We start from the raw sequence: 20,181 nt of genomic DNA, 5'->3' as shown, positions 1-20,181 counted from the left end.
GAATCAGGCTCTGCGATCGCAGCACCACTTCCGATCCTCTGTCTCCTCCTCTCTCCGCCCCTCCCTCTCTTTCTGTCCTCGCTCACGCTCTCTCTCTCAAAAATAAATAAACATTAAAAAAGGAAACAAATAATTATAAACCCTGTGTGATACAAAAACCGCCACAAATGATTACCGTTATGGGCAGTTTATCATGACTTTTTACTAAAAACTTACCTGAAAAATAATTCGACCCACTATGTCAGTAATACTCATTAAATTCCATAACCATGAGCAAAATTAAAGAATAATCTTACAATTGAGAATGAATCTTAAACGATAAAAGTGTGAATAAGGCTAAAATAGTAAGACAGTTTTAAATACGAACTCACCTCTTTCAAACGTTCTGAATCAGCTTCTCCTTCACCTGTTCCCTCTGTAGAACTCAGACACGGAGGAAGGCTGGGGCTAAAGGCCATGAGGTCGGTCTTGGGCGGACCCTCACCAGAACACACCCTCTGCCGCCTCTGCTGCGAGTACGACCAGCTCCCCACCGCGCTGGAACACACCAGCGTGGGCTTCCCCGCCGGCCCGCACGCGCCCTCGCTGGGCGGCGCCGAGCACCGCAGCGCCACGTACAGCAGCAGCGTGAGCACCAGCAGGCTGGACACGGCGCAGATGGCGATGATCAGGTACACGTTGACATCCACCAGCGCCGTCTCCGCGCCAGCGGCGCCCGCCAACACCCGCGACGAGGCCTTGGGCGCCTGGCCGCTCTCCACCAGCGACAGCAGCACGGTGGCCGTGGCCGTCAGCGCCGGCTCGCCGTGGTCCCTCACCAGCACCAGCAGGCGCTGGCGCGGCGAGTCCGCCTCGTCCAGGCTGCGCGTCGTGCTGATCTCGCCCGTGTACAGCGCCACGCGGAAGGGCTGCGCGCGCCACCGCCGGCTGCAGCTCGTACGACAGCCACGCGTTGTAGCCCGAGTCCGCGTCCACCGCGCGCACCTTCGCCACCACGTGGCCCGCGCCCACCGACCGCCACACCAGCTCGCTCACGGCGCCGCCCGCGCCGCCCGCCAGGCAGCGGCAGCAGCGCGGGCGCGTTGTCGTTCTCGTCCAGCACGAACACCTGCAGCGTCACGTTGCTGCCCAGCGGGGGCACGCCCGCGTCGCGCGCGCTCACTTGGAACTGCAGCAGCTCCAGCTCCTCGTGGTCCAGCGGCTGCAGCGCGTACACCTTGCCGCTCTCCGCGTGCACCGACACGTAGCTCGACAGCGCACGCTCGCCCACCCGCCGCTCCACCAGCGAGTAGGACACCAGCGCGTTCTCCTGCGCGTCCGCGTCCCGCGCGGACACCGTGAAGATGTGGCAGCCGGGAGGGTTGTTCTCCTTCACGAACACCGTGTACTCGGCCTGCGCGAATGTCGGCGCGTTGTCGTTCACGTCGGCCACTTCCACGGACACGCTGGCCGTGGCCGACAGCGAAGGCGAGCCCCCGTCCCGTGCGGTCACCACTACAGTATAGTCCGACACGCTGTCGCGGTCCAGGGCGCTGTCCAGCACCAGCGAATAGTAATTCTTGAAGGTGGACACCAGCTTGAAGGGGACATGGGGTGTTAGTGAGCAGGTCACCTGCCCGTTGGCGCCAGAGTCACGGTCGGACACGCTGATCAAGGCGATGACAGTGCCCACCTGAACATCCTCTCGTACCGGGAGTGACAGAGAAGTGATGGTAATATGTGGGATATTATCGTTTATATCTAGTACTTCCACAAAAATGGTACAATGACCTGCCATTGGAATATTCCCCTTGTCTATTGCCTCCACCGATATTTCGTACAATTTCTTTTCTTCGAAATCTAGTTTACCCTTTGTTCTAATTTCTCCACTGTTAGGATTTATGATAAATGCATTCAGCACTGCAGGAGATACAGGCCTTCTAAATGAGTAGCTTATGTCTCCATTCGCACCATCATCAAGATCTGTGGCATTTAGCTTGATCACTAATGTACCATTAAATGCGTTCTCTAATACCGTCACTTTATAAATGAATTGGTCAAATTCTGGGGCATTGTCATTCACATCCAGAATTTCGATCAGCAGCTGAACTGTGCCGGTCATCTCCGGTTTACCCCCATCATTGGCTGTCAATAATAAACTATGCTCCTGAATTTGCTCTCTGTCCAGTGATTTTCTCAACACAAGTGACAACGAAGACGTTTGTTCACGATTGTTTTGTGTGTCCAAAGCGAAATAGTCGTTGGGATCGATTCGGTAGGTCAAGGCTGAGTTTACTCCAATATCTGCATCGGATGCGCCATCTAGTGGAAACCGAGTTTCTGGGGGTCTAGATTCCGCAATGATTATTCTTTTCTTACTTTCAGGGAACACAGGCGGGTTGTCGTTAATATCTTTAACCTCCACCTCCACATGGAAAACCTGCAGCGGCCTGTCCACGATCACCTCCAGGTGGATGCTGCACTCCGCGTTCCGCCCGCACAACGCCTCCCGGTCGATCCGAGAATTCACAAACAAAATTCCATTCTGCAGATTTACCTCCAGTAGGTCCCCGCGGCCTTTGGACACCACCCGGAATTGGCGTCGCACCAGCTCTGCCAGCTCCAGCCCCAGGTCCTGTGCGATTCGGCCCACGAAAGTGCCGTGTTTGGCCTCTTCCAGGACCGAGTAGTGGATCTGGCCGCTCCCAGCCTCCCAGGCTGTGAGCAGCAGAAGCGACTGGAGAAAACTCAGGGCTCCGGGGCCTCCTCGCCAGGAAAACAGCATGGTACACTCAAAAGGATTCAAAGATAGCTTAATGTATATGTAATACCTTACCGCAAACTGATTCTCACGGCCTTCTATTGGGGAAGGATTCACTAGAGGTTTTCCACTATCTGCCAAATTTTCTGCAGGACGGAAGAAGCGGAGGCACGTTCTTCAGGCAAACGTTCTCAGTGAAGAGCGACACCAAGCGCATGAATTTGTAACTGTAAACATGATTTAGTATTCCTATTTTCCGTTGATGTAGGGTTGGTTTTTTTTTTTGCATTTCGTGAGGTTTTTCACTGCAAATACCCAACTGAAGATTAAATGTCTTTCGTTCCAGAGACAGTAAATAACTACATTCTTCTTTTTATTGGATGCTAGTTGAAAATTTGTCGATGAATTCCATTTTTCCACAAATAAATTTTTGCAGAAACTTTCATGCAGAATTTTGAAAGAGGAAGTTTCGGCATTTACTTTTGGAAATCAGTTTCCAGTTCTGCCTAGTTTTGGGGGTTTTGTTTGGGAATATCTTTTTCCTATAATATTTATTTATAACTGCTCACACAACAGCCATTGACTCAAAATGGAAACACAATCAATTATAAGAAGAAAACAAATGATTGTGAAAATATTAATAAGTGATATACCAGATTTTAAATAAATATACTGTATTTGTAACTTCCCCCAAATATGACGGTGAAATGTGGATACAATATTTGTATTTAAAGGAAGTGTCCTGTCAATGTGTGTATGAGTTTGTATGGGAGCACACTTGTGCATAAACACAATAATTTAGACTATTAAAATATAACAATGCTTTAAATTTCTCTTTGTATAAAACATGCCAAGAAGTAGCATCCTATCTATTTGATGGAATTTAGATTACTACAAATAAGCTAAACTTCCCTGTTCTCTTGCACACCATCACTGTAAAAAAAACTTACTATCATTTAAATTGACTGATACTCCAAAAATCAACAGGTAGATGCTAACACATCTTTAGCAAGGAAGAAAGGAAGAAAATTTTACATTTACCTACTGCTACAACTATCTTTACCAAGCCAAAAAGTTCCAGGTGAAATAGGGCTATGAAAGATGCAGTACAGGGGCTCCTGAGTGGCTCAGTCGGTTAAAAATCAAACTTCAGATCACATCATGATCTCACGGTTCACCACTTCAAGCCCTACGTCTGGCTCTGTGCTGACAGCTTGGAGCCTGAAGCCTGCTTCCAATCCTGTCTCCCCTCTCTCTGCTCTTCCCCCACTTGCGCTGTGACTCTTTCTCACTCTCTCTTAAAAACAAACATTTTAAAATTAAAAAAAAAAGATGAAGTACAGCTCCAACAATTATCTTGCCTGTTCTATGCACAAATCTGCAGGAAACAATAGTTGAGTTCATTTTTGTATTTTTGCTCATCTGTGAAAATTTGGGTAGTGTATTTGATATTCTCTTAACTCATCCTCCTCTCATGTTCCATTACTTTTATTAACATAGCTTTACTCTTATAGTGGGAACAGTCCCTCGATTCTTTCTGTTGTTCTTGTTTATCAAGCTCCATCCTGTTTCCCTTTCCTTTCCACCTAACCTTGATTATATGATCAACTATTTATAATACGTCAGACACCCCAAAAGCACTTAACTACTTACATTATTCCTCTAACATTTCCCTTAGCTTCCAATACACAGCCTAACTACTCATTTTTCTCTCTTATTGAGCTTCTCCATTTAGGGATGCCACTTCACCATCATCTCTGTATTCCCTACAAGCTTACTCTCACCTTTACCTTGATTGGGCTCTCATATGAATTCATAACTCTTTCCTCCTACATACAGAGATTCTTTCTAGATTTTCTTCTTTCTCTTCTCAAATTCCCAGCCTCATTCCCACCATTTCATTCTCAGATAATTTACCCAGAGAGATAAGTAATCAAACATAAATTTATGGCTCTCTTCTTATATCAACATTTTTCTTTATATTCTCTATTTTTTCACTGCCTACTAAGGAAAAGTGGTCCCTACTTTTAAAGCCAATCTTATCCTCTTAAAACATTATCCTTCATACTTTCATCTTATCTACATTCTTAATCTGCCTCATCTTCAGTATCTCCTTCTTGCTTCTTTTCTTCACACTACAAAATACTCAAGTGTCTTTAAATATGTATACACACACATGTACACATATTATACACACACACATTTAAAACTTTCTACTTCTTCGGGGGGAAGTTTGTTCTGTTTATCTCCTCCTCTTCCCCTCAAACTTCTAACATTTACTTGAGGTATTGTACTTTGAGTTTTATTTTCAGCTGTCTGTTGTATTACCTTGTGATTTTTAGCTTATTATAGTGGGTTGAATGGCAACTCCCCTAAAAGATATGCCCACATCTTAATCCCTGGAACCTGCAAATATTACTTTCTATGGAAAATTATGTGATTAAGCTTAGGGTCCTGAGAGAAGAGCTTAGCCTCGATTACCTACGTAGGCCCTAAAGTGCAATCACATGTATCCTTATAAGGCAAACAAACATATGAAGAAGATGATATTCAGAAGAGGAGGCAATGTTTGACAAAATACAGCAACCATTCTTGATTTTTAAAAAAAAACCTCAATAATGTAGGGATAGATGGAAAATACCTCAAGTTTATAAAGGCCATATATGAAAGGACCCACAGCTGATATCATCCTCAATGGGGAAAAACCAACAGTCTTTCCCCTATGGTCAGGAACAAGACAAGGATGTCCACTCTCAACATTACTATTTAACATAGTCCTGGGAATCTTAGCTTTAGCAATCAGACAACAAAAAGAAATAAAAGGCATCCAAACTGGCAAGGAAGAAGTCAAATTTCACTACTTGCAGACGACATGATACTCTTATGTAGAAAACCCGAACAACTCCACCAAAAAAATTTCTAGAACTAATATATGAACTTAGCAAAGTCGCAGGATATAAAATCAACATCCAGAAATCTGTTGCATTTCTATACACCAATAACAAAGCAGCAGAAAAAGAAATAAAGGAATTGATCCATTTGCAACTTCACCAAAAATAGTAAGCTACCTAGGAAAAAACCTAACTAAAGAGATAAAAAATCTGTACTCTGAAAACTATAGAACACTTATGAAAGAAATTGAAGAGGACACAAAGAGATGGAAAAGCATTCCACGCTCGTGGATTGGAGAAGAAACATTGTTAAAATGTCTATACTACCCAAAGCAATTGACACATTTAATGCAATCCTTGTCAAAATACCACCAGCAGTTTTCGAAGAGCTAGAACAAACAATCCTAAAATTTGTATGGAATCACAAAAGACCCCAAATAGCCAAAGCAAACCTTAAAAAAAATCTAGAGGCATCACAATTCTGGATTTCAAGCTGTATTACAAAGATAAGGGTACTGTCACAAAACAGACACATAGACCAATTGAATGGAATAGAAAACCCAGAAATGAACCCACGAATATATAGTCAACTAATCTTCAAAGTGGAAAGAGTATCCAGTGGAAAAAAGACAGTCTCTTCAATAAACGGTGTTGGAAAACTAGATGGCAACATGCAGAAGAATGAAACTGGACCGCTTTTTTACACCATACACAAAAATAATTCAAAATGGGTGAAAGACCTAAATATGAGATAGGAAACCATCAAATACTGGAGGAGAACACAGGCAGAAAACCTCTTTGACTTCAATCAGAGCAACTTCTTACAGGCATGTCGCTGAAGGCAAAGTAAACAAAAGCAAAGATGAACTATTGGGACCTCATCAAAATAAAAAGCTTCTGCACAGCAAAGGAAACAATCAACAAAACTAAAAGGCAACCTACAAAATAAGAGAAGATATTTGTAATGACATATTTGATAAAGAGTTAGTATCCAAAATCTGTAAAGAATTTATCAAACTCAACACCCAAAAAAATAAATAGCCCAGTTAAAAAATGGGTAGAAGACATAAATAGACACTTTTCCAAAGAAGGCATACAGATGGCTAACTAATACATGAAAAGATGCTCCACATCACTCATCACCAGGGAAATAAACATCAAAACCACAATGAGATACCACCTCACAGCTGTCAGAATGGCTAAAATTAACAACACAAGAAACAACAGGTGTTGTTGAGGGTGCAGAGCAAAAGGAATCCTCTTGCACTGTTGGTGGGAATGCAAACTAGTGCAGCCACTCTGGAGAACAGTATAGAGGTTCCTCAAGAAACTAAAAATAGAACTACCCTACAATCCAGCAATTGCACTATTAGGTATTAACCCAAAGGACACAAAATACAGATTTGAAGGGGTACATGCAACACAATGTTTATAGGCAGCATTATCAACAATGGCCAAACTATGGAGGAGAGCCCAAATGTCCAGACTGATGAGTGGGACAAGAAGATATGTATATATGTACAAATATGTAATTCAGCCATCAAAAAGAATGAAATCTTGCCATTTGCAATGATGTGGATAGAGCTAGAATATATTATGCTGAGCAAAATAAGTCAATCAGAGAAAGACAAATACCATATGATTTCTTTCACTCATACGTGGAATTTAAGAAACAAAACAGATGAACATATGGGAAGGAGGGGGAAGAGAAGAGAGGGAAACAAACTACAAGAGAATCTTAATGATAAAGAACAAAACTGGGTTGATGGAGGGAGGAGGATGGGAGATGGGCTAGGCGGGTTGATGGGTACTAAGGAGAACACTTGTTGTGATGAGCACTGGGTGCTGTATGTAAGTGATGAATCAATGAATTATATTCCTGAAACCAATATTGCACTGTATGTTAACTAGATAAAATTTAAATTAAAATAAAATAAATACAGGGACGATAAAAAATAATGGTATTACTTAATGGAATTAAAAAACAATCATTATATATGCATGTTTATAATATATTATTTTTTATTTTTACTTTTTGTTTTATTGGAAATATTATATGCACAAAGTCCAATAAAAATAAAAATTTTTGTCAAAAAATTATGTGATAGTGGCAATGAACAGGATATTTTACTTTAAATTTTTTTGAATGTTATACAATTATTCTAGCAATGGGTTCAAATTGAAAAACCATTTGAAGAAAAATAGAGACAGAATCATTGAACAAAAGTGACAAAAGTATTTATATAGAATACCTATAATTTGACCTATTAATTCACAGACAAAAGATCTGAAAATATAGGCTCCAACTGTTAATGTTTACCAGCATTTGAAGCTTACGCTTTTTATTCTACACAGTTCTTAACATTGTGTATTTCTTTACAAAGAAGTTTTACACCTCAAAAAATCATTTTAAATGTTTTAAGGATCAAAAAGATAAACCTAAGCAAAAATTTAATCTTCAAATTTTGGAGAATCTTGTGCCCATATTAAAGGCTCAAAATTCAGGAAAAAAATAGTAAGCTTTGAAAAGAGTATGGACATCCCAATAATTACAGACTGGAATCTCTGACTGAAGTCTTAGATGTAGCCTCAGCCTCTCCTCTGAATTTCTGATGCTCGGTAATAACTCCAGAGGATAAAACACATCACTAAGGAATATAAATTTAACCAAGAGTGTAACTAGAAATATGTTTCTATTGTGTCCAAAAGAAATTAAATTGTTATATAATAAGTATAATAAATAATACTTTTACCTTTTTGATATAGATCATACTTATAAATACTACCCAATTTGACTTGTAATCATGAATCTACATTTATAAACAATGGATACACTCAGATTTTGAATATATAAAACTATAAATTATTATAATAATAAAAAGAAGAAGAAAGTAGGCAATGTGACCAGGGAGACAGAGTGGTGTGGCCAAAAGCCAAGGAATGCCGATAGCCATCAGAAGATATCAGAGATAACACATTTTCCTTTCAAGCTCCAGACGGTACAGCCCTGCCAAAACTTTAATTTTGGACTTCTGGTTCCCAGAGTGGAGAGAAAGTAATTTTTGTTGTCTTAAGCCAGCCAGTTTTTGGTAATTTGCTACAGCAACCCCAGGAACTAACACACCTATTCACCTAAATTCTTTACTTGGACACATTGATTTCATTTTGTTATGTATATCTTCTGATTTAATTCTTTCATAGGTTGTTCTCTAAGGGAATTACTCCCAAATCTACTTTTATAATCTCCCCTGAGTTCCAGATCAAAATGACATTTCCAATCATAATGGCATGCTCCAAGAACCACAAAAGTAATATTTTCTTAAGTGTTTCTCTCCATTTGGTAGCTGGACAACCATACACAAACTGTTTCTCCTGTACCCTGCATCTCAGTTACTGGCAATCTCATCCTCCTAAGTGACCAAACTAAAAACATTAGTGTCGTCCTCTACTTTTGTCTTTCTTTTTATGATTTGTAATGAATCAGTCATTATTAGGTTGCCTCTACTTTGCCAATGCCTCTTGTACATGTTTCTTTCAATCCATTTTGACTGTCATGATTTGTCTCCATACCTGATATCTAGAATACAATAAAAAATTCTTTACTAGTTTTCCTACCTTCAGAATCTCCCCTGCTCCATCCTTCAAGTACACATTCACTAGAGCAAACTCTTTTCATTATTCATACTTATCTCTCCAAAGGGAACACTTTCCAGTTGAAAAGTTATCTATCTTGGGGTGCCTGGGTGGCTCAGTCAGTTAAGCGTCCAACTTCAGCTCAGGTCATGATCTCACAGCTTGTGGGTTTGAGCCCTGCATCCGGCTCTGTGCTGACAGCTTAGAGCCTGGAGCCTGCTCCGGATTCTGTGTGTCTCTCTCTCTCTGCCCCTCCCCCACTCATGCTCTGTCTCTCTCTCTCAAAAATAAATGAAAACTTAAAAAAATTTTTTTAAAGAAAAGTTATCTTTCAAGGAACTCTTTAATAAAGAGTATACCTACACTTCTACAATGGAGGGAACCACCTAGGTGGTGTATTTCAATACCATATATGATTAAAATTATGATGGAATGATGCTATATTTCATGTTCTAACTAAGATATGTGAGATAGTAGTAGCAAAGGCAGGAAATTTTAAGGCCTTCACTACCAGGCTGAATGACTTAAGTTTTTATTCTCTAGTCAGAGAAACCTCTGGATATTTTTGCGGTAAAAAATTACAAGATGTAAAATACACTTTAAAAGATTCAATTGAGGGGTGCCCCGGGACGGCTCGGTAGGCTAAACCGACTCTTGATTTCCACTCAGGTCATGACCCCAGGGTTTGTGAGATACAGCCCCCGCTTCGGGTTCTGTGCGACAGCGTGGAGCCTGCTTAAGATTCTGTCTCTCCTCTCTGCCCCTTCCCTGCTTGGTGTCTCTCTCTCTCTCTCTCTCTCTCTCTCTCTCTCTCTCTCTCAAAATAAATGAATTTAAAAAGACAAGATAACACAAAGAAAAAGAAAAGATTATTTATACGCTAACAAAAAGTTATTAAAGAAAACAAATATGCTTAAATATATCAATGACTTACTTCACTGGAAGAATTTAAACAATCTTCTCCCGACTGTGGAAGGCTGGGGCTGAAGGCCATGAGGTCGGTCTTGGGCGGACCCTCACCAGAACACACCCTCTGCCGCCTCTGCTGCGAGTACGACCAGCTCCCCACCGCGCTGGAACACACCAGCGTGGGCTTCCCCGCCGGCCCGCACGCGCCCTCGCTGGGCGGCGCCGAGCACCGCAGCGCCACGTACAGCAGCAGCGTGAGCACCAGCAGGCTGGACACGGCGCAGATGGCGATGATCAGGTACACGTTGACATCCACCAGCGCCGTCTCCGCGCCAGCGGCGCCCGCCAACACCCGCGACGAGGCCTTGGGCGCCTGGCCGCTCTCCACCAGCGACAGCAGCACGGTGGCCGTGGCCGTCAGCGCCGGCTCGCCGTGGTCCCTCACCAGCACCAGCAGGCGCTGGCGCGGCGATGTCCGCTGCGTCAGGCTGCGCGTCGTGCTGATCTCGCCCGTGTACAGCGCCACGCGGAACGGGCTGCGCGCGCCACCCGCCGCGGATGCAGCTCGTACGACAGCCACGCGTTGTAGCCCGAGTCCGCGTCCACCGCGCGCACCTTCGCCACCAAGTGGCCCGCGCCCACCGACCGCCACACCAGCTCGTCATGGCGCCGCCCGCGCCGCCCGCCCCAGGCAGCGGCAGCCAGCGCGGGAGCGCGTTGTCGTTCTCGTCCAGCACGAACACCTGCCAGCGTCAACGTGCTGCCCAGCGGGGGCACGCCCGCGTCGCGCGCGCTCACTTGGAACCGCAGCAGCTCCAGCTCCTCGTGGTCCAGCGGCTGCAGCGCGTACACCCTTGCCGCTCTCGCGTGCACCGACACGTAGCTCGACAGCGCACGCTCGCACACCCGCCGCTCCACCAGCGAGTAGGACACCAGCGCGTTCTCCTGCGCGTCCGCGTCCCGCGCGGACACCGTGAAGATGTGGCAGCCGGGAGGGTTGTTCTCCTTCACGAACACCGTGTACTCGGCCTGCGCGAATGTCGGCGCGTTGTCGTTCACGTCGGCCACTTCCACGGACACGCTGGCCGTGGCCGACAGCGAAGGCGAGCCCCCGTCCCGTGCGGTCACCAGCAGCTCATAGTTCGCCACGCTCTCGCGGTCCAGGGCGCTGTCCAGCACCAGCGAATAGTAATTCTTGAAGGTGGACACCAGCTTGAAGGGGACATGGGGTGTTAGTGAGCAGGTCACCTGCCCGTTGGCGCCAGAGTCACGGTCGGACACGCTGATCAAGGCGATGACAGTGCCCACCTGAACATCCTCTCTCACCGGGGGAGACAACGAAGTAATCATTACCTCAGGGGTATTGTCATTCAGGTCCAGAACTTCCACTAGGACTGTGCAGTGACCTGCCATTGAAGGAATCCCTTATCAATGGCGTTAACCTGAATTTCATACTCATTATTCTCTTCAAAATCCAATTTCCCATAAATTCTGATTTCACCTGTTCTGCATTATTGAAAACATGCATTTCTCACTCACTGGCAAAATCAGTCTGATTGCATAGGAAATTTCTCTATTGACCCTTCGTCTAGATCAGAAGCATTTAATTGAATCACTCTCGTGCCGTTTGGGACATTTTCAAACAACACTACTCTATAGCCAGGCTTATCAAACTCCGGAGCGTGTCATTCACATCCAGGATGCTTATTTTAATTGAACAGATCCTGTTAGCTCGGGTTTGCCGCCATCCTGGGAGGTCAGCAATATATTAAGTTCTGGCGTTTCCTCTCTATCCAATGACTTCCGTAGAACTAGTTCAGGCAATATACTTTTATCGTTTTTCGTTTTTAATTAAGAGTAAAATACTCATTATTCCTAACCTATAGGTCAGAAGAGAGTTTACGCCGATGTCCGCATCGGAAGCGCCCTCTAGAGGAAAATGAGAATCCAGAGGTGCAGATTCAGAGATAAGTACCTTTTGTTCTACTTCTCTGAACACCGGCGGGTTATCATTAGTGTCTTTCACCTCCACCTCCACATGGAAAACCTGCAGCGGCCTGTCCCCGATCACCTCCAGGTGGATGCTACACTCGGTACTCCTCCCACAGAGCTCCTCTCGGTCGATCCGAGAATTCACAAACAAAATGCCATTCTGCAGATTTACCTCCAGAAGGTCTCGGCGGCCTTTGGACGCCACACGGAAAAAAGCGCGGTACGAGCTCCGCTAGTTACAGTCCCAGGTCTTGCGCGATGCGGCCCACGAAAGTGCCGTGTTTGGCCTCCTCCGGGACCGAGTAGTGGACCTGGCCGCTCCCAGATTTCCCAGCTGCAAGGAGCAGAAGCGCCAGGAGCAATCGCCGGGCTCCTGGCCTCCTCTCCAGGAAAACACCATTGTAGTTAACGAGATCTCTGAGATGGGACTGTTAGTTTTAAGGGACTGCTCGCCTGGAACCTTTGTGAGCAGTCTTCCTTTCCGTAGGTATATGTTTGATAAAATTTACCCAGCGTTCCGGTCAATATGGAGTCGATCTATTCTGCCAGTGGTTGGAAGCTGAACGCGAGACAAAGTTTTCCTTTCCACCTTCTGAGTGTACAGCGACATCATGTGACTGATTATGTAAGTACAAGAAAGATCTGAGGTCTTTTTGGTTTAGCCACTTCCCAGGAACTTTAAGTTTTTTGACTTTTGGATATTTCATGGAGTCGGTAAATGACTATTATTTAATGTATATGATATAAGTAACAAAGGACAATCATTTCCATTATTCTTCAGATTATTAAATATTCTGCTTCAAAGTCTATCATAAATAGCCATAAAAAGCTACTCTTTGCCTATCATGGAGAACAAAACAAAGAATAATATACATCACCCTCGACTTTGCTTACAATTCCCACTTGTAGTGCCTTTTCTCCTTCACAAGCACTTAATTGTAGGACTTTAGGGAAAACTCAAGAATCCCTCATTTAGTAAAGAAAAAGAAACTAAGATATGTCTATTAACTGAATATTTCATTCATACAAATTATTTTATTCATACTTCTGGTAAATATGAGAATTCAACATAAATATGAAGCATGTCATTGTTTTGGCTCCTTGATACTCAAATGTGATGACTTTTCATACAACTGCTCTCATTCCCATAACATGTTAAAATGAGGTTTGGGTACAGATCCAGTGAAGTTTTATTCTAGCAGAAGGAAAGCATTTTCCTGTAAAATGTTGAATCAAAACCTCCAAATTTCACAACTGTCTAAAGTAGAAGTGGAGCCCTAATATGAAAAGAATGGTGAGATGTTTTGGAGCCCAGTCTCAATAACTAAAATCAAAAGAATATCAACTTTACAATGAACTTCTGGTTTCCCTTTAAAAATTTTCCCATCAGGCCAGTTAGTAGTCACTCAAAATATGCTTCTCTTCAGAAAGTCAGAATGGTGACTACGATTGCAAGGGAGAAAGAAAGGACTTTTCATAATCTGATTAATTAAATCAAGAGCACCTTTAAGGGAAAACACAACCAGATAGATCCTACAGCTAGTTGTGAGCAATTAAATACAGAGTGTATAAGCTCATTAAAATTCGAGTCAAAATCTTTAAAGTCAATGATCGGTCACCATGCCTTCTACATATAATAACAAAAGGAACTGAGATAAGAAATATTTATTGAACCAGAAAAAAATAATCAATAATGGTTCTACAAGTATAAGATAACTTAAATCAACTATAAAACTGGCTCTTAATTAACCAAAAAAAATTTTTTGATGCTATTGGACTATTTAAATTGTCCTAATATCACTACCATGCTTCTTCATTTTCTATCTCTCATTTTCAAAAATAGTCAATGTACAGTGATTGCTAAAGAAACTTTACCTGAAAAAGTAGTGTGTTATGTAGTCCTTACACACCATTAGACATAATAAATTACTAAAAAGATAGGAACATATAAAATTAGCTTAATACTTAAAACACTAAACTAGAAAATGGTTGAAATTATAATTTTAACACACTGAATGTAATCTTGAAATTAAGAATAAGTATAAAAGACACAAACTTGTAGAAAATAGTCCATGTAATTTGGAATTATCTAAAAATGTGCATCAACTACTTTTGTACTATAAAAGTAATAATTACAAAAATTACATATACTTAATCACTTTCTAATATCTTTGTTTCTTAATTTCAATGACCTTGAGTCATTCTAAGAATTTCATTTGGAGATGGATAATAATGTGTGCCCTACATTCACATTTATTATATTTACAAAGTTGCATAAATGATACAATGGCTTAATCTTTTAAGTCTGAGACATTTTATAATTTATTTTAATTACCTACTATAAAATAAATTGTTAACCTATATTTAAAGGGAGAATAGCCCACATATGAATTTCATTAATTCTCAAAGAGATCAGCAATTGTGCCACCCTGCATATAGCTAAGGATCACTGAATTAGAGGAATGACCTAGAGGTAAACAACCTTTGATAGAATCATCAGATGTGATTATACCACATAGAAAGAAAATTTTACAAGCACTAGAGAAAGCATTTTAAAGACAGGACATTTAAAATGTGAGAGGAGTCAAAATGGTAATTTTCATTTCACGTTTAATAGACTTAACATTTTCCTTTCTATATGAATTCACAAAGCTTAGGAAAGACTGCCAACTAGCATATATTGCAGAGATTATAGCCCTATGTGTATGTCTCCAGGCAAGTTTGAAGACTTGGTTGAGTAATATGAATAACTTTATTTGCCTAGTAAACTTTGCAAGCATAATATGGGAGTTCTGTTTGAGTGTGTTGTAGATAAATCTGTGCCCATTACAGGTTTAAAAAAAAATCAACAGGGGTGCTGTGTGGCTCAGTGGGTTAAGCAGAAGACTTCAGCTCACGTCATGATCTTGCATTCCTCGAGCCATGTGTGGGGCTCTTGTGCTGACAGCTCAGAGTCTGGAGCCTGCTTTGGATTCTGTGTCTCCGTGTCTCTCTGCCTCTATCCCTCACCACTCTGTCTCTCAAAATAATAATAATAATAATAATAATATAATAATAATAAATAAACATTAAAAACAAAATAAATCAACAGAACCTTTAATTACACTATTTCAATGAAAACAGCCTACAAAAATGCAAGACTAATTTTTAACTGCAAATAATATGAGAACAGGTTTTAACTTATCAGTTGAGGCAAAACTAAAGATTATTAATGGACAATAAATGTATGATCTATGTTTAATGCCATAGAAAAAGAAAGGTAAATCTTTTCAGACTTAATGTTCAATCTTTGACACAAGGCTGAACTGAGAAAACTCAAGCAACCTAATAATGTGAAAATATAAAAGTAAAAGGCTGTGTTAAAGACAAAGAGGATGAGTAAATTGAAATGATCCATAGTGATTATCTACATAGTGAGGATTAGAGATGAAATGAAGTGGTCTAGGTAGGTCATTGAAAATTAGAAATTGTTGGCACAAAAAGACACTCAGATCAATGGAACAGAATAGAGAACCAGAAATGGACCCACAAAAGTATGGCCAACTAATCTCTGACAAAGCAGGAAAGAATAGCGAATGGAATAAAGACAGTCTCTTCAGCAAGTGGTGCTGGGAAAACTGAATAGTGACACGGAGAAAATTAAATCTGGACCACTTTCCTTACACCATACACAAAAAATAAACTCAAAATGGATGAAAGACTTAAATGTAAGACAGAAAGCCATCAAAATCTTCGAGGAAAAAGCAGGCAAAAACCTCTTTGACCTTGGCCACAGCAACTTCTTACTCAGCATGTCTCCAGAGGCAAGGGAACAAAAACAAAAATGAACCATTAGGACCTCATCAAAATAAAAAGCTTCTGCACAGTGAAGGAAACAATCAGCAAAACTAAAAGGCAATCGATAGAATGGGAGAAAATATTTGCAAACAACATATCAGATAAAGGGTTAGTAACCAAAATCTATAAAGAATTTATCAAACTCAACATCCAAAAAACAAATAATCCAGTGAAGAAATGGGCAAAAGACATGAACAGACACTTCTCCAAAGAAGACATCCAGATGGCCAACTGACACATGAAAAAATGCTCAACATCACTCATCATCAGGGAAATACGAATCAAAACCACAGTGAGATACCACCTCACACCTGTCAGAATGGTTAACATTAACAACTCAGGCAACAACAGATGTTGGCGAAGATGCAGAAAAAGAGGATGTCTTTCGCACTGCTGGTGGGAATGCAAACTGGCACAGCCAATGTGGGAAACAGTATGGAGGTTCCTCAAAAAATTAAAAATAGAACTACCCCACGACCCAGCAATTGCACTACTAGGTATTTATCCAAGGGATACATGTATGCTGTTTCAAAGGGGCACGTGCACCCCAATGTTGATAGCAGCACAATTGCCAATAGCCAAAGTATGGAAAGAGCCCAAATGTCCATAGACAGATGAATAAATAAAGAAGATGTGGTATATATATATATATATATATATATATATATATATACACATATACATACAATGGAGTATTACTCGGCAATCAAAAAGAATGAAATCTTGCCATTTACAACTACATGGATGTAACTAGAGGGTATTATGCTAAGCGAAATTAGAGAAAGACAAATATCATATGGCTTCACTCATATGAGAATTTTAAGATACAAAACATGAACATAAGGGAAGGGAAGCAAAAGTAATATAAAAGCAGAGAGAGGAACAAAACATAAGAGACTCTTAAATATGGAGAACAACAGAGGGTTACTGGAGGGGTTGTGGGAAGGGGGGTGGGCTGAATGGGTAAGGGGCATTAAGGAATCTATTCCTGAAATCACTGTTGCACTATAAGCTAACTAACTTGGATGTAAATTTAAAAAATTAATTAAAAAAAGAAAATTAGAAATTGTTGCTCATAAAGTGATGAGAGGAGAAACATCTTCTTTCACTATTTTATACCAAAACATTAGGAGAAATGGGACATTTATTGGCTAAAAACCTGATTCTTCTCATGATTAAATTGGATTTTGCCCCATTTGACATTTCATTAAAGGAAATTGTTCTTTAAAAACTTCATACTCATTTAAAACATTAATACTCAAACAGAGGGGAGGGTGGGTGATGGGTATTGAGGAGGGCACCTTTTGGATGAGCACTGGGTGTTGTATGGAAACCAATTTGTCAATAAATTTCATATATATAAAAAAAATACTCAAAACAGAGTATTCATTAAATTTTTCTATGAAATAAACTGGATTTTCAAAATTTAACATAGACTTCAAAAGAAGAGGAATCTATAGAACTCACCTGCCCAGGATGATTTGATCCTGCCTCCTGCCTTTTGCCCTTCGACTTCTCTATCCAGGCCTGGAGGAAGGCTGGGGCTAAAAGCCATGAGGTCGGTCTTGGGCAGACCCTCCCCAGAGCACACCCTCTGCCGCCTCTGCTGCGAGTACGACCAGCTCCCCACCGCGCTGGAACACACCAGCGTGGGCTTCCCGCCGGCCCGCACGCGCCCTCGCTGGGCGGCGCCGAGCACCGCAGCGCCACGTACAGCAGCAGCGTGAGCACAGCAGGCTGGACACGGCGCAGATGGCGATGATCAGGTACACCGTTGACATCCACCAGCGCCGTCTCCGCGCCAGCGGCGCCCGCCAACACCCGCGACGAGGCCTTGGGCGCCTGGCCGCTCTCCACCAGCGGCCAGCAGCAACGGTGGCCGTGGCCGTCAGCGCCGGCTCGCCGTGGTCCCTCACCAGCACCAGCAGGCGCTGGCGCGGCGAGTCCGCCTCGTCCAGGCTGCGCGTCGTGCTGATCTCGCCCGTGTACAGCGCCACGCGGAACGGGCCTGCGCGCGCCACACGCCGCCGGCTGCAGCTCGTACGACAGCCACGCGTTGTAGCCGAGTCCGCGTCCACCGCGCGCACCTTCGCCACCACGTGGCCCGCGCCCACCGACCGCCACACCAGCTCGCTCACGGCGCCGCCCGCGCCTCGCCCGCCCCAGGCAGCGGCCGCAGCGCGGGGCGCGTTGTCGTTCTCGTCACAGCGAACACCCTGCAGCGTCACGTTGCTGCCCAGCGGGGGCACGCCCGCGTCGCGCGCGCTCACTTGGAACTGCAGCAGCTCCAGCTCCTCGTGGTCCAGCGGCTGCAGCGCGTACACCTGGCCGCTCTCCGCGTGCACCGACACGTAGCTCGACAGCGCACGCTCGCCCACCCGCCGCTCCACCAGCGAGTAGGACACCCGCGGTTCTCCTGCGCGTCCGCGTCCGCGCGGACACCGTGAAGATGTGGCAGCCGGAGGGTTTGTTCTCTTCACGAACACCGTGTACTCGGCCTGCGCGAATGCCGGCGCGTTCGTTGTTCACGTCGGCCACTTCCACGGACACGCTGGCCGTGGCGACCAGCGAAGGCGAGCCCCCGTCCCGTGCTGTCACTACTAGAGCATAGTCCGACACGCTCTCGCGGTCCAGGGCGCTGTCCAGCACCAGCGAATAATAGTTCTTGAACGTGGACACGATCTTGAAAGGTACGTTGGGCGTTAGAGAACAGATCACTTGTCCGTTGGCACCGGAGTCACGGTCGGATACACTGATCAGCGCAATGACCGTGCTGGGCTGAGTGTCCTCTCGTACAGGGAGAGACAGGGAAGTCAAGGTGACTTCAGGGCATTGTCATTGGCGTCTAAGATCTCTACCCAGACTGTACAGTGACTTGCCATTGGGGGATTCCCTTTATCTGTAGCCTGTACTTCAATTTCATAAAACTTGTTTTCTTCATAATCTAAAGTTCCATTGACCCTCACTTCTCCGCTATTTTCATCTAGTGTAAATAAGAGTTTTCCATTGGGTTTAACTGACATCAAGGAGTATGTTACCTCTCCATTGACTCCTTCATCTCGATCTGTGGCGTTTAGCTTTATCACAAAAGTTTCTTTAGCTGCGTTTTCCATCAATCTCACCTTGTATTCTGATTGCTCAAATTCTGGATCATTGTCATTAACATCCAAGACGTGGATGAAAAGCTGAACGGTGCCAGTGAGCTCTGGTTTTCCCCCGTCTGCAGCTGTCAGTAGCAAATTAAGTTCTGGAGTTTTCTCTCGATCTAGATATTTCTTTAATGTAAGCGACAGTCTTTTAGTCTGCTTACTATGTGTTGGTAGTTGTAAAGAAAAATACTCATTTTGACTTAGTCTGTAGGTCAATAGAGCATTCTCTCCTATATCTGCATCAGAAGCTCCCTCTAGAGGAAAATGAGAGTCGGGTTGCTTAGATTCGGGAATCAGCAGCTTTTGTTCTCTGAGAAAGAACACCGGTGGATTGTCGTTAATATCCCTTATTTCCACTTCCACATGGAAAACCTGCAGCGGCCTGTCCACGATCACCTCCAGGTAGATGCTGCACACTGCGCTCTGTCCGCACAGCTCCTCCCGGTCGATCCGAGAATTCACAAACAAAATGCCATTCTGCAGATTTACCTCCAGAAGGTCCCCGCCGCCTTTGGACGCCACCCGGAAAAGGCGCGGCACCAGCTCTGCCAGCTCCAGCCCTAGGTCCTGGGCAATTCGGCCCACGAAAGTGCCGTGTTTGGCCTCTTCCTGGACCGAGTAGTGGACCTGGCCGCTCCCAGCTTCCCATACTGTGAGCAGCAGAAGTGACAGCAGCAGACGCCGAGTGCGCAATCCCCTTCTTTGAGAGTCAAACATCGCATACGACATTGACTTCCAAAATAAGGTTCTCACACTTACAGTACCAGAGACTCCAGTTAAGGGTTAAAAATCTAGCTGAATTTTTGAGAAGTTTCAAAGAATCCTTTAACAGTAGCATTAGGCATGATGGAGTCGTTTTTGTACGGGGCGTTCCTGGCCGGTCAGACCAACCCTTGAAAGAACTACTTCAACCAAGTAAAGAGCGACACCTTGCGCCTGAATAGTGAGTACTGTACACTACACCATACATTATAGAATTTTACTTAAAGAGAAAAATATAATAAACTTCACACGTTTCATATTATTTACT

The 20,181-nt window shown here is 43.4% G+C and overlaps 2 protein-coding genes and 1 pseudogene across 2 annotated transcripts in view; all 3 read right to left on the bottom strand.

Moving 5' to 3' along the window:
• Positions 1 to 2,824, bottom strand: part of LOC115508193 (protocadherin alpha-13-like) — a 30,020-nt gene extending 27,196 nt beyond the window's left edge. Inside the window, 3 exon segments of the mRNA XM_030306626.1 lie at positions 372 to 915; positions 917 to 1,062; positions 1,064 to 2,824. Coding sequence (XP_030162486.1) covers positions 372 to 915; positions 917 to 1,062; positions 1,064 to 2,764 — 2,391 coding nt within the window. The 5' untranslated portion in view covers positions 2,765 to 2,824.
• A 7,362-nt stretch (positions 2,825 to 10,186) lies between these two features.
• On the bottom strand, positions 10,187 to 12,565 carry LOC115508192 (annotated as a pseudogene).
• A 4,875-nt stretch (positions 12,566 to 17,440) lies between these two features.
• Positions 17,441 to 19,911, bottom strand: LOC115508194 (protocadherin alpha-11-like). The gene is given in 12 exon segments (XM_032592319.1): positions 17,441 to 17,662; positions 17,665 to 17,735; positions 17,738 to 17,774; positions 17,776 to 17,862; positions 17,865 to 18,008; positions 18,010 to 18,068; positions 18,071 to 18,409; positions 18,412 to 18,435; positions 18,438 to 18,461; positions 18,464 to 18,521; positions 18,523 to 18,833; positions 18,836 to 19,911. Coding segments are annotated over 12 exon segments (2,421 nt in total). The 5' UTR covers positions 19,881 to 19,911.
• Positions 19,912 to 20,181: the final 270 nt, after the last annotated feature.

Source organism: Lynx canadensis, unplaced genomic scaffold (assembly GCF_007474595.2).
Source record: "Lynx canadensis isolate LIC74 unplaced genomic scaffold, mLynCan4.pri.v2 scaffold_58_arrow_ctg1, whole genome shotgun sequence".
Taxonomy (NCBI): domain Eukaryota; kingdom Metazoa; phylum Chordata; class Mammalia; order Carnivora; family Felidae; genus Lynx; species Lynx canadensis.
Note: the sequence above shows the minus strand (reverse complement) of the source record. Positions and strands in the feature narration are given on the sequence as shown.